General features: G+C 37.7%; 1 protein-coding gene across 2 annotated transcripts in view; it reads right to left on the bottom strand.

Annotated features, from left to right (window-relative positions):
• RELN (reelin) overlaps positions 1 to 15,591 on the bottom strand; it is a 466,847-nt gene that overhangs the window by 228,946 nt on the left and 222,310 nt on the right. For both annotated transcript variants that reach the window (XM_063099074.1, XM_063099073.1), the window contains exon 7: positions 2,146 to 2,242. In XM_063099074.1, coding sequence (XP_062955144.1) covers positions 2,146 to 2,242 — 97 coding nt within the window. The remainder of the gene's footprint in view (positions 1 to 2,145; positions 2,243 to 15,591) is intronic.

Here is a 15,591-nt window from a genome sequence, read left to right as displayed (position 1 = left end):
ACTCAGGTTCTTTGCCTGTTGTTCTTTGTTTTACAACTTCAATAAGAATTGGATTTATCAAAAATGGGATGACATATTATTTAAAAGTGGTGTTTGATAGCTTACTTTCGTCAGTTCTCATGCACAACATTTTGACTGGATTCAGTTTTGAAGTACCATGCAAATGTTTTAGTAATATTACCTTAGTAAACACAATGTTAACTGACAATTTAATTCCTCACTTGTCATTTGATTGACCTGTCTTCTATAACCACAGTTTGGATACGATATTTTTGCTTCTGGGACACTAATACAGTAAAAAACGATTAAAAATTAGAAGTTGCTACTGTAAAATGTAGATGTCATCCTCATTATTCTCAATCTATTTTCATTCTATTCTTTTTCAATCTACAGTACAAATTCATCTTAGAAAAATACTTATAATATAAAACTGCATACTGTTTTTGATTTCTCAGATAAAGGTAATTATTTTGAATATTTTCTTCTTTAATTGAAAGGCTAATCTCATATTAATTGCATTATACAATTCAAAACTAGCCTACTGGGTATATTAACTCTGATGCTAAATAAACTAGGATATAGTGAAACAATCAGGATTAAATATCCATGGGATCAAATAAACTAGATGCTTCAGGTTTTATGCAATTCAAATATGAATTTTTATAGAAAATATCTATATTCTTACTAGCCAGTAAAAACAAAAAGAATTTGCCAAGCATTTCTAGAAATATTACTGAATGAGGGCACTTTCTAAAACAGGCATTTATTCTAAGCTCAATTAACTACGGTAAAAATTTAATTTTAAGGTTTATAGATAATTAATTCAGTCACAGTACATTATTTAAAATGCACTAGCAAATCTATTTTTTCAAGAAGAATTTCACTGCCAGAGTCACATTTGTCTTCAGGAATATTGTAACACCTTGTGAGACTTGAATTATGAGCACCTATTATTTTAATTTGCATCCAATTAATTCTGTTTGTGTTCTAATTTCAACAAAAACTCTTCAATTCATCAATGTTCCAAAGCTTGCATCTTTAATAAATTAAATGTATCTATCGCCATGAAAGGGGTATTCAAGCAGCATAAAATAAGAACCATGTTACAAAAATTAATTGGCTTTCCCATTTTGATAACTAAATCTTCTTTTAATTGCCTATCTAGGTTTCTTTCCTCCTTTACTTTGGAAGCCAGTCTTTTGGTAACTTTTAGTTAATGATTTAAAAATACAATGTATGACATAGGGGTGAGAAATACAGCCTGTTACTAAAATCCCCATGAAAAGGAAGATGTGGGAGAAAAAGGAACAAGCGTTGAAGCCCAAGTTGAAAAGCAGAAAAGCAAAGCACATTAGGGGCAAAGGAATTGAGCCAGGATATAATATAATGATTGCTTTTATACCTTTTTTCAGGAATGTGTAATGAATGTAGTCTTCATGCCAGAAAGAAGTACCAAGTAACAACAAAAGCCTCATTAGCCACGTGCTGATGGCCAGTGGTTTCACTGCTTTTCAATTTAGAATGCTCATGTTTCATTTTACGTATGATTTGGCAAGCAAGTCTAATCAGTCTAACTTATAGGAAAGAAACCTGCTCCAGAGTAATTTGGCATAAGCCAAAATTTTTTAAAAAGTAGTTTATTCAGTATGCTCTTTGACTTAAAAAAAAAATCCATCAAAGTTCCCTCTGTGGTTAGAAACCAAAATTTAAAAATAAAGTGATAAAATTTAATATCTAACATTTTTGGCTTACAAGGAGAAAATAAGGACAATTTTAAGAGCATGGCTTTATACAAGAACTTAGAAAGTCATAAATTGTTTAGACATGATATATAGGTGTGGACATATATATAACATATATAGTGTCATACCTATATCTTTAAAAAGCTGTCTAATCATAGTGATGCACCATGTTTAATGAGATCTACTGATGCTGCCAATTTTATTACTGAATTCTTCATTTTTATATTTGAAAACAGACCATAAAATCACCCCTCCAAATTTTGAGATATTTGTAATAGGACTCATAATATGAAAAATACTTTGAATTTTCATCTGAACTATATGAGCATAAGGTCACCTTTTGCTGACATAAAGCCCAGTAAACACTATAATGGAATAATGGATATAAATAGCATATACTTACCAATTCTCGTAGACCATATGGCTCACAGAAGGTGACGGCATTGCCATGCATGATCGCACCACACTGTTCTCCAGTCTCACAGTTGCTACATTCAACCCTGCGGGAACACAGAACGCATTCCCAGTCTGAGAACTAAGTAGCACAACGTGGTTTTTCTTACTTTGCTCAGGTAAGAAAAGATGTAATAGTTACTGTTATTCAGCTTAAATCACCATTTTGATGAAGGTAATGGTGTTTTGTATTACGGCAAGGTTAAGAAGAGCTGAAACCAGGAAGACTTGAATGTAAATCCCAATTCTTTCAGATACTTGTTGTGGTGGGCAAGTTACTTAACTTCCCAAAGTATCAGTTTCCTCCCTGTGAAATGAGGGTAACAATACTGACCTAAATCTCACATAGTTACTGTGAGGATTAAATGAGAGAGTATGTAAAACACAGAGTACAGAATCAGTCTCATAGAAGGTACTTAATAATGGAAGATGGTATTATTATTGATAACCATACATAATATATGTTATGCCCAATGCAAGGAGTTTGCAAGTACTAAAAATAAGCAAAGTAATTCCCACTTATACAGTGAACTGAAAAACTATATCTCTGAAATAAAAAAGAAGTTTTACAAATTTTAAACCTTTTTCTTTTGAGTTACAGTCAGTGTAAATGATTAAAATAACTGTTACCCCCAAAATTTACATGTATAAATTCCACCATGCTAAAAATAATTCAATCAAATTATTTTAAAACTACATATTAGTATGAAATACGCACAAATTCTAATTCAAGCAAATTTTGGATACTGAGTTACTGTTAACCTTGCAAGTAATTTAACTAGCTGCTTTCTTTATTATTGTAAAATAAAGTGATTAGTAAAAACTTACAACAGGGTCTCAAAAACAAATTTATTCACATCTAGCTTGCAGAAGTTGAAGGTATGTATATTCTGGATTTGACTTTGTATATTTGCGGTAACATTTACACGCTCTGCATTGTGACATTTCAACCTACAATCATTACATACCTGAAAGGTAGAAAGAAAGATCTTTGTTTCCCCTGTCTGCACCTCAAATCACATGAGAGCTGTATTTCATGCAGAAAGAACATTTTCAAAGACTTTTACATTCCAGGTGCCAAACATTGTGGAAAGGGTACTATGCCCTTTGTTTTGGAGATCATTGTATTATGCCCTTTAAGCTGTTTGCTAATTTCAGACAGAGGGAGTCAGGACTCCCATCCAAGGGGGAAGAAGACAAAAGTGTAAAGGGACAAGGTAGTCTATAAAGCCAAGAGGTAGAAGCACAGTGAGTAATCAAAAACTTGGCAATAAATGTAAGTATGTTTTTTGTATGAGTATGTTTACTGCATGGAGATAATGATTGGTATTATCCTAATCTTTTGAGCTGTGTTCCACACACTGAGACCAAGAATTTCAAGAATCTTTAATTTTTAGATAAAAAAACAAAAGAATTTTTGATATGGAATTTAAAATGTTAGTATTTCATAGCATCACAGTTCTTACTAGCAGATTTAAATCTCCTCTTGATTACTGTGAAGGATGATTCTAATAAAATGCCCTTGACCTTGGAAGAGGCATAGTAGTAGCTTCACAAGGACAACAATCCTGTCTCTTGTTCATCATTTATAGCATGTTTATTTATGGTATTTGTATTCTATAAATATTTGTTGAATGAATAAATGAATATAAGACAATTTTGTAAATACAACTATTATTAAGGTTTGAGGTCTAAAGAACTTAGAATAGTGCTTGGCACATAATAAGCATGATATAAGTGTTAGCTGTTATTATTATGATGAATTTCTCATGGATTTCCACTATTTTCATCTGCTCCAGAATTGTTATATTAGGTTTTATTTCTTCCCACATAGAACCTATTATGTGAACTTTTTACTACTATTTTTCTAATTCTTTAAACTATGATTAAAGTACAGAGAAGTAGCCAAAAAATTACAGTGGGCTTCTTACTTTAGTGATAGATGAGAATTATTTGGCTTCCAAGTCATTGTGAAATGGCTTGAAAGAAACATCAACTTTGACAGGAAAACAATTAAAAATGTTTAAACCTCCCAATGGCTATCTGCCATTTGCCTCCAGAGCCTCTAAACTAAAAGTGTCACTGTTGGTGTGAAATCTGAGGCCTGCTGTTTAATTTCTACAGCAATCATTCTATCTATAAATACTGATCAGCAGTACCCAAATTAATACATCAGAAAAACAATATCTACATAAAATATATGTAATATCTATATAAAATATACAAGTATGTATATAAAATATTTGTATTACAGGTCCCCTCCTCCCATAGTTTTGATTAAATAGGATTTAGGTGGAACCTGCATATCTGTATATTGTTTAAAGGTGATTCTGATGCAGATGGCCTAGAGCCTGGAATCAGAGAACCAGTGAATAGATAATAGATGCTTGATGCGTTTGGAGAATCACATTATTTTGTAGAATAACAGGGGTTCAAGAAACAACAAACACAAGAAACAAACAAACAAATATGGTTCTTCTCCCCATTTGGCTCAACAACCCCTCCAGACTTTCTCTTCTTCATTGTGCTTTTTATCTCCATAAATTTAAAATAAAATTAAAAAAGGCATTAGTACTCTGTTGAAAAAACTTAAAGATTATAATTATCAGACATTACCCACTGGGTTGCTGCTACTTGGAGGAACAATGGCTTCACCAAGGACTGAGGGGACAAATCTGCCAGCTTCCTGCCAAGGTCTTTTAAATGTCCTTTGCTTGAATTTCTCACAGTCTGACTGGTTTGTCAACATAATTTATTTTAATTTACTCTGAATGTCCATCCCTCTAGGTGGTCAAATCCAACCCTCTCTTAGCTGCCCGTGGTGTTATTGATTCATTCATCATTTATTAATACATTCTTGAACTTAACAAACTTATGTCAAAGACCTACAGGCACTGTGCTAAGCTTTAGTGATACAAAGACCAATAAAGCACTGTCATTTTCTTCCAGGAACTTACATTCCAGATGGAAAGGCAGAGAAGTAAACAATCACAATAGAGGGTACCAATGCAATGACAGCTATTTATTACATTCTATTATTGCCAGCCAGATATTCTAATGCCCATCTAAATGTCTCAACCTCTCTCTATGACAGTTGTCAGTGTCCTCATTTTACTAATAAGGAAGTTGAGCTTCAGAGGGGTAAAGCATTTGCTCAAGGTCACACAGCTGTGAAGTTAGAAGAGTTGCAATTTGGACCCAGAGCTTGCTAATTCCAACACCCATGGCATTTTTCATTGCTCCTTGCTCCTTATAACAGGACTATGCACTAGTTATGATGGTACCTAACCTAGACTGGGGAGGTAAGGGAAATCTTCCAAAGGTGGTGTCCCCAGAACTGGTTCTGAATGAGGAATGGGAGTTACTGAAGCAAGGAAGAAAGTTGAATATGTGATAGGGCACAGAGAATGCAGAAACTATAATACACAAGCTGAGCTGTTAGTTCAGTGGGTCAGTATGGCTGGAACCATACTGGTGCATGCAGGAGGATGACAAAGGATGGGGCTAGAAAGTGGAAATCAGTTCACAGAAGGCTTTTTGATAGGTACTGTCGTAGGTGCTCTATAATGCCTCAATTAATTAATATAAGACCCTCTCCCTCTATTTTTATCCCCATTTAGAACATCATTAAACTGAGATTTAATGATATTATTGTCCAAGGTTACATAGCCAGTAAATTATATATCTGGGATTCAAACTCCTGTTATTCTGTTTACAAAGTCATACTGCAAATCCAACTAAAAGTTAGTCTAGCAAATGATGGATTGGAGGTAGAAAAGATTGGGGGCTATTGATGTAACCCAAGTAAGATACAATAGTGACTTGAAATAAGGTGGGATAAAGAAAAGGTGACACACTCTAGAGTACTACTGCTCAATAAAAATGTAATGTGAGCCACGTACATAATTTTCAACTTTCTAATGGCCACATTAAAAATAGAAACAGATAAATTAATTGTAGTAATGTTTTACTTAACTCAATATGTTCAAATTATCTTTTCACATGTAATTAATATAAAATTATTAATAGCATAGTTTATATTCTTTTTTCATATGAAGTCTTCAAATCGTGGGGTGTATTCTACACTTATAGCACATCTCAATTCAGACCAGCCACATTTCAAGAGCTCAACAGCCACATGTGACTAGTATCTACCATATTGGACAGCATGACTCCAGAGAATTACAGGACTTGGAAACTGATGGCTTTCTGGTTATGTTGACAATTGGAGATGACTAGCTGAACTTTCAGAACTTCAGAGAAAGAGGATTGTGACTGACATGACAGTTTAGGATGTGGTTGAAATTACGGGAGTGCACATTTTTAGGGGTCAAAGAGAGGGGAGGGTATACAAAGCAAGAAGAGAAGAGGTCCAAGAATGGATCCCTGGGTAACAATCAAATTGCTCTTAGTCTGGTTTCTGAAAAGCTCTAACCATCATCACGACCCTTCAGTGTGTATCAGCTCAAGCCATACCCACTTACTTTTCCAAGATTACTGGCAGTGGAGTTTATTTCTATTCATATTCCTAACCAACCTGTGCTGCCCATCAAAGTGACTTTCCTGATGGTGAATCTATAACATGACCTTCCTAATATTTTTTACATCATTAAAGTTAAGCATTGTATAACTACACATATGAACACCATTATAATAAAGGGAAAGATAAATCCTCATTTCGTCATGAACACAATGATCCTGACGGAGACCAGATAAGACAGTACAAAGAGCAACTGGTGCTCACGGCTTCCCAGAAGAGAACAGTGATCCATGCCGGAAAGGTAAGGTGAATTTTAAAAACCTACAGATGTGAATAAACATACAAATTCCAAGAAAAGTGTCTTCTGGTTTACCCCAGAATTTAAAACAATACTTCAGTGCCTAAGTGCTCTTTCAGTCCTGTCCTCCTCACTTTCTCTGGATGCCCCCATGTCAAACAACTTAACTTGGTTGAGTGGAGTTAGGTGTTTAACCCCAAAGGGGGTTCTCTGTGAAAATCCCTAGTAATCTAAAATTCTACTCTTCCTTTATGGAAAAGGTTTATGAGCTCTAGAACTTGGGTTCAATTTGCTGGATGATGAGTGGTCTAATTTTCTTTAGACTCAGAGCAAAAACAAAACAAAATAAAAAATGCTGCTGTTTGTTGCTGACATTGAAATCTGTGGCTTCACAATTAATTTCTTCTCTTTTTTCATTCTCTCAGGAAAATGATGGGCTTTGTAAAGTTAGGTAACATATTCTTCAGAGATTAGTAGAAAGAAGGAAGTTTTAAATAATTCCAGTTAAACAGACTTTTGTTTTTCAGTTTAAAAAGGAATGTGACCTCCCAAGCTAAGGATTAGAAATGAATTTCATCTCTGCCTCATAGTAAGAGCAATGCTGAATGTTTCTCTAATCTAAGAAAACCTCCTCCTTTTCTTCTATTTTCCAATATAAAAAACAGAATCTAAAAATCTGACAAACACATGGCATATCATATAAATTGCCCACCTCTAAATATATTCTGCCATGAACAATATGATTAAAAGACATTTTAAGGGAAAACGCTAGCAACCCTCAAAGACCACGAAAGGCTGAATTTATTAAACCCTCTCTGAACCTATTTATCACATGATTAGTTTCCACATAAAGCTTATCTATTACTCAAGTTCACAGATCATCAGGTTAGAGGGGACCTAAAATATCACTGCCTCTCAACACCCCCTCATTTTACAAATGATGAAACTGGACTAGAATTCAGATTCCATGACTCTTTGTCCAATATTCTTCCCAATCCACCCTAATGACCCCAGTAAAAGAATTCCCATTCTATCAAAACATGTGCATTTCAAAGAATGTTTTTCTTTTTTACTGCCAAATTTATCTTGAAAATCTACAATGATTTTTCTTAAAAATTGTTTTTCATTTATAGGATAAAAGGACTTCGTTTTGCTAATAAAAACGTACAAAAATAAGAGAAATGATGTGGACTTCATAGAAAACATTAAAGTGAATTCGCTGGACTGAGGTATACATAACAATCCGATTCAATACTCCTTTGGCTATATACATCCTTAGATAATTCATCACAAACTATTTTAAACGTACACTATTTTTTTTTGTTTTTGTTTTTACTAATAAAAACATAAAAGAATCAATAAATTTAAAGGCTGGTACTTGCTGACCAACAAAACTAGGGTCAAACCATAAACATAAAAGAAAAGAAATGCTTTGAATTAGGGTTTCATTTTTCACTGTAACAAGCTCCTTGGCAGTTTGCAAGCTTGTTATTTTGGTGTCATTTCTCTATTTTTGTTTATTATTATTCAGGTAGATGTTTTTGTCTTGGGACAAAGAGTTATATGTGATGTTCATTTGAGCAGTAGAGAGTACACTTCTGAAGGTATAATTAAGCTTTTTATCCTGATTTTAAAATTATCAGCCATGAAAATATGCCCAACCACCAACTCAGTAGGCACAGAGGAACCTGAAGTGACATATCCCTGGAGTCTGGGGTCTCCACATACTTCAGTGACTCAGAAAAGCTTTCAGGATGCAGGAAAGAGGAGGATTAATGAGAAAATTAGGGTCCTTTGCACAACTGGAGATTTATGAATGGTTGGTGGTGACATCATCCTGATAACAATAAATAAATAATTGAAATATTATTTTCTCAAGAGCAGTCTAATGACATGACTCATTCTTCTTTTTAGATCAGAGTGAAATCATGCAGTCTTTAATCAGGCACTCTGCTGAAACAAGTTAATCACCTGGAAACTCACTGACAACCAGTTATCATCAAATTCTCATTTGAGATACATGCCATTTGTCCCCAAGACAGAGGACATCATATTATATATTCATAATTTATTGCCTCTGAAGGGGTCAGTGTCTGATGCTCAGCCCCACAAGAAGCAATCAGGCATTCTATGAGCCTGCATTTCTGAGCCATATTTACCAGCATTTCTGAATGGAGATATTTAAATACTTTTAACAACATTTGTTCTGATTAATAAAAAGTTCTTTAAAAATGGGGAGGGTGGGGGAGAAAAATTTCTTGTAATTTCCTAACCTAAGGATAACGTGTCTCTGCCTCCAGGTACAGATCACAGTGTGTGTGCTGACAAAATCTGACATGTGAGCTTCCATAGTGGGGCCAGATGAAGGACTGGTGAATCCACCAAAGTAAACGAGACTCCGCAGGGCATTTTGTAGCTGGGCAGCCAGCTGACTTCTTCAGAGATGCCAGAGCTCCTTGTACCTTCCATTCAAACCTCAACAACCAGAAAACCCAACTTTTGACCATATTTTATGATAAAGAGATTATGTTATATAATAAAGAGGGCATGACTATTTATTTGTAAGCAGTTTACATGATCATTTTCAAAAAGTGAAAGATCAAGCTTTTAAAAAAATAAATTTCAAAAAATCCTATTCTCTTTGTAAATGTAGAAACAGCAAGGAAAGTTCACCTTATAAAACTGAGAATAATATCACCTTCAACTATGTCTTGCCTTTTTCCTAAGGAGCTAACACATGCTTTAAACGTGAAAATGACAGCCTCCATTTATAGCTCATTCTTTTTCATTACTTCTCACTAAGGAAGGTACGAACACTGTTCTTATTTCACTAGGGAGTTTTAAAATTTGCTCTTCTTCATTAACAGGTACAAGGATAAATGTTATATGGATAAAAATCACCCCCGTAAAATCCTACTACTGCACACAATATTCTGACCACCTACTATGGTGATTCCGCTACATGCTGCTTAAAGAAATATTTTCTCACTTGTTTCAACTGTACTTGACATTTAATTCCATTGAGTGAGCTCTTGTTTCTGTCATCTAAAACAGAGATGAAAGAAGAAAGTAATAAGCCTCCAGATTCACACCTTATTTTATTAGTGGGACACCTCCTGGTTAACCTTTCTATTGTAAATGAAGCTTCCCCCCAGAGCAATTACATCATGGCAAGAAAAGAGAAAGGAAGTTGGAGAAGAGTTTTGTAATGAGAGAAAAGAGTTATTAACAAAAGAGAAGAGAGTGAGAAATAGTGGAAAGAGGTGAAGAAATCAAGAGGGAGGAAATAAGAGAAAAAGCAGAGAAAACTGCATATAAGATTAGAATACTAGACCATTAATTCCAAAAATCAAATTATAATTCCACAACACCAAAATACACCGATATACTAGAGAGTCTGTCAAGGGTACATCATGAGAGAAAACATTTATTTTGCCTGACGTTTCTCATCTATTCATAATACCCCATAGTCATTTGCTCTTGAAAAAATGTAAAGTTTATGCTCCCCTTCCACCAGCACCGTCTGCCAGGCTTACTGCCCACGGGCCTGCTGGACATTGAGCAAAGTGGATATCCTTTTATCCAATTTCTTTGTTATTCGTTCATGAGTCTTATTTCTTTCTGATTTACCTGGAAACTCCACTTCATCGTGGTTCTCACACTTGACTCCTAAATGGTGGAGTCCCCTTTATTTTTGTTATTTAGGGTGGTGGCTCTAAGACACTAATAAACTACAAAGTGGTTTTATTGCTCACTGGACTTTTTTCTTTTACGGGCTAAGCCATCACTGAACAAATCTCCAGCTAGAATAACTCACACCCCCACCCTAAAATTTCAGTATTTTTATATTCTTTGTTCAGACAGAGACAATTATTTTTCTCAAAAGAAATAAACTCTAATAAGCTAAATCACCAATCTGTTTGCTCCATTTCATTTTTTTAATTTTTATTTTTATTAGCATATTCATTGTCACAAATCATACTTATTCTTTGTGCCCCTTATCCAATCTATCCCCTCCCCCCTCCTCCTTTCCCTCCCCCTCCCCCTCTAATAACCATAGATTTGTTCTCTCCGTCTGATAGATTAACTGTTCTTCTGTTGGTTAATTGCCTAGATGGTCCTTCCAGTACTGAGACAGGCATGATCAAGTCCTCCCCTATTATCGTAAATCAGATGCTTCTTCTATTACTCTGGAGTGTGCTTTGTGGAGAGAGAGGACCTCTTCTTTTTTTTTGGTTTCCGCTGGTGCCTCTCTTTGTGTCAATGCAGTTGAGAGTCTGACATGCCATCTGCATGGTGCTGTGACTGCTGCTATAGAGACTAGCCGCTTTTGTGGCAGCCATGGCAATTGTGGTGGCTAAGGTGGGCTACCTGCATGAAAATGGTGTTTTTGGTGTGCTCTTTATCTGGTTGTGGTTGGGTTCAGCTTCTCCTGGCTCCATGCCTCAGGGCACCAGTAGGGGCCCAGGGCACTGGCAGCAGCTTGCCTAGTTATGGCTAGTTAGCTTGCCTAGTTGTGGCTCCTCATTCCAGCAGGGGAGACCAGGGGACTTCCAGTGGCAGCTGGGTCATCGCTTGACTAGATGCAGATGTTAGGGAGGAGTGGCTGAGGCCCTCGCCTCGGCCCACCACCTCCCCATCTCTGGACCCAGGGTGCTTCCTGCAGCGGCTCAGTGGTCATTGATGGACTGGTTGTGGATGATAGGGGGCTATGGCTGAAGGTGTCAGCCCCCAACCGCCCCAGATTGGGAGCCCAGGGCATTTCCTGTGGCTGCTCAGTGGTCATTGCTGGGCTGGTTGTAGATGTCAGGGGGGCATGGCTGGGGCCCTCAGCCCTCTCCCCACTCCCTGGCTTGGGAACCTGGGGTCTTCTGGTCCTTTTAGGTTTTACAGGTGTTCTTTGGTGGTGTTAGACCTTTACTAGTTAATATCAAACTTTGCCTCTGATCGGTGGGTATTTTTTTTTTCAGTTATGTGTTAGATTATTCACTGTTCCCACCACTTAAACTCTGTGCTGGAACTAATTTGTTGTCCTTTGCTGACTTCTAAAATTGAGGAACTTCCTGTGGGGACCAGCACTTGAGCCCTGTAGTTGAGCTAAATTGCTTCATTGCTGCTGATTCCCTGGGGAAGGCTTTTTGTGCAGCTCAGGTTTTAATTGTTGACCTTGCATGTACTTTCTGGTCTCATAAGGTCTGATACACCTGGGTCGTGTGCAAACTCTGGTCTGGGCCTGAGTCTTTTCAGCAAACTACACCCTCTGCAATTCTCTATTCCTGACCAGTCTCCACTGAGGGGGCCTGTGCTGATTGAAGGGCAGATCAGCTGTCCATGCTGTGCCCCAGTGTCCCCCTGGTGGGCCTGTCTCCCCCACCACCCGTGCTGCAAACACTTCCCATAGGATGGACCATGCACCCGTCCCTTGCGATGACTCACCAGCTTCTGAGTGGCTCCTTTTTTTCAGTTGTCTGTGGCACCTCATTCCTATGTGGGTCCACGGGAACCCTATTAGTGGTCTTGCTGGCCCAGGTGCCACCAAGGCCCTCTTCTCCCCTGCTGCCTCCAAGCAACTTCATACAAAGGGCGCAGAAGTGGCTTTTCCCAGCTCTTCCTCTGTGTGCTCACCAGAGCCAGACTTGAAGCAGCTGGGGCTCAAAATGGTGGGAGCTGTCCTTTCTTTCTCTCATTGTGGAGTAGCTCCTCCCGCCTTCATGAACACCGTAGGTCTCTCCTCCTCTTCCCTTGAGCTCTAGCAGCCCCTGTTTGGCTGCCATTACTTTTTAATAGCTGTAAATTGGTGGATTTGTGGGAGAGAGTGATGCTGGGGACCGTCTATTCTGCCATGTTGACCAAAGCCCTCTCCATTTCAATATTAATTGCTGCAACATATTAATATTTTAAGAGAATATCGGATGCAGCAGAGTCTGTGATCTCAATTTCCCTGATCCTGTAAAGTGATCATTTACACATAAAAATGAAAATATTCTAGTCTTTTTTGATTCTAGCAATCCTATGCAATGCCAACCATGGCTTTAGTTTTCTTAGCTATAAATTGTGGGACTTTCTGTATTATACACCAATTGATGGGGTTTTCATGTACCAGAGGCTCTGAGACAACTTCATTTGTGTCTTTCTTCTTGATGTCTCATATCCCCATTGGCATCACAACACTCTCATACAAGATGCTCTTTCCGAGGAATAACTCCTGTTATTCTCTGATCTGTGCTGAATAGGAACATCTTTGTTATTATTATTGTTCTCTCATTGTGCTGGGGGGAAACATCTGTTGTCATCTAGTTGCCATTAATCATTGCGTTTTTTAACAGTCCTATGTTTCCCACTTGAACATCAGAGACTAGTGATATTGTAGCTCTGGATGCCTTCTGTGATCTTCAGAAAACAAGCATTAAAGGGATAATTTAAGCAAAACAAAGATTCCTCTCTGGCTTTGTAATTGCTTGGAGGGTAAAGACATTTCTTAAGAAAACTTAATCATTTTTAAGAATTCATTCACTTTTCAGTTCCTTTAGAGCATGTGCTCTCTCTCTCAAGTTATGAATCAGAAACATCTCCTTATTATTTCTCACTACTTTTCTTATTGTTGACATTTTTATTGAGGTAACTTTACATGCAGTGAATTACACAGATCTCAAGTTTTAACAAATGTACATACACATGTATGTAACCAACACCATCTCAAAATATATAACATAATCATCCCCCCAGAAAGGTCCTTCCGGCCCCTTCCTAGTCAATTCTCCATCCCAGAAACAACTACTGATCTAATTCCATCACTTTATATAATGTTGCTTATTCTGAATTTCACAGAGTGGAACAAACTCTTTTGAGTCTGGCTTCTTTTATTCAACATGTTTTTGATTTGTCCATGTTGCTGTAACTATCAATAATTCACTCTTTTTTATTGCTGAATAGTATTCCACTGTATGGATGTATCATCATTTATGCATTCTCCTGTTGATGAACAGCTGGGATGGTACCAGTTGTAGGCTTTTAGGTATTGATAGAGCTTGGATGGGTTGTCCCCTCCAAAACTAATATGGATATTTGATCCCCAATGTGGCAGTGTTGGAAATTGATTGAGTCATGGGGGCAGATCCCTCATGAATGTATTAATGCTCTCCCTGGGGGAGGGGGGATTAATGAGTGAATTCTTGCTCTATTAGTTCCCACGAGAGCTGGTTGTTTAAAAGACCCTGGCACCTCTTCTCTCTCTTTCTTGCTTGCTCTTGCCATGTGATCTGCTTGTACCCACAGGCTACCTGCCACTCTCCACTATGAGTAGAAGCAGCCTGAGGCCCATGCCAGACACAGCTGTCCCTTTTCCTCATAAATTACCCAGTCTCAGGTATTTCTGTTACAGCAAACAGAAATGGACTAATACAGGTGTATTTCTCTTTTTTAAAAAAATCAGGATGGCTCTGGCGGTGTTCATATCATACTAAAATAGTTTAATTCATAAAAAGGAATTAGGACAATGTAGTTGATGTACAAATAGCAGTTGCTTAAGTAAAATGTTAATGAGATAAAACATCTTTGTGGTTCCGTACATTCTTCTAAATTTAGGTGTGTGACGTTTTTCTTCCCATTTGGGGGTGGGGTGGTGGAGGGTTGTCATTAAATGGCTAAGACACTCTAATGTCTCTCATCACCAGTAGTGCAGTTGTACTGAATACACTTGCTAATGGAGAATTGTCAGCAGCACCGATAAACTGGCATTGCTCCATCGTGCTCTCTCTCACCCCTTTGGGTTCCATGGCACATAGGAATTGATGAAGTTCGTGTCCTGGTCCAGGGGTACACCTGTGAGTGGTCCAGCATGAGGGCAAAGTTAAAGTGGAGAAGCCTCACTCTCATCGAGCCTGAGCTGCCCCTATATTCCCATGAAGGGGTTTTGTTGTTCTTTTCTCTTGTAACTTTACTTGTCATCCCTCATTCAAACAAGGCAATCAGAAGTAGCTGGGAGAGTGGCGAGATAAAGGGCCACTTCCCTCACAGAGCTCCAGAGAGATGTGGGGGGCAAAGAGCAGAAGGAATCTATGCCCTGCATCTCAAGAGAGCCAGAAGGATCGTAGTTACACCATTGCATCCAACAGTGCAGCATTGCAAATATTCCCAGAGCCCAGATCCAGGAGCAGCAGAACAGTTTCCATGCCCTCAAGCTAGGCTCAAAACACCGACTGCTCTGAAAGAGTGGTTAGGACAAGGACAAAACCTGTCTGTGTGGACTGGTCACCAAGGACTAGGTGAGGATGGAGGACTCAGTGGAGATCTGCAGGAACAGATGACTGGAAACCAGGGGTGCATCCCCACCCTACCTCCTGTTTCTGCACTAATAAGCCCCCTGAAACTTAGCTAAAAATCAAGCCAAATGGGAGAGGGCAAGCCGGAGCTGACTGAAATTGTTTCCACCAACCTGGTAGAAGGGGGACAATAAAGAGATATTAAGTTGGGTTATGGAAGAATACAGCAAGTTTCATTTTTCTAATACCCAAGTCTGTGGACAGAATTTATAACTGCTATGCTTGTGTAAGCATCAACAATTTCCAGAAGGACTCACAGAAACTGTTACTCCAGTTGTTGCCTCTGGTGAAAGGGAA

The sequence above is a fragment of the Cynocephalus volans genome, chromosome 6 (assembly GCF_027409185.1).
Source record: "Cynocephalus volans isolate mCynVol1 chromosome 6, mCynVol1.pri, whole genome shotgun sequence".
NCBI lineage: Eukaryota > Metazoa > Chordata > Mammalia > Dermoptera > Cynocephalidae > Cynocephalus > Cynocephalus volans.
Note: the sequence above shows the minus strand (reverse complement) of the source record. Positions and strands in the feature narration are given on the sequence as shown.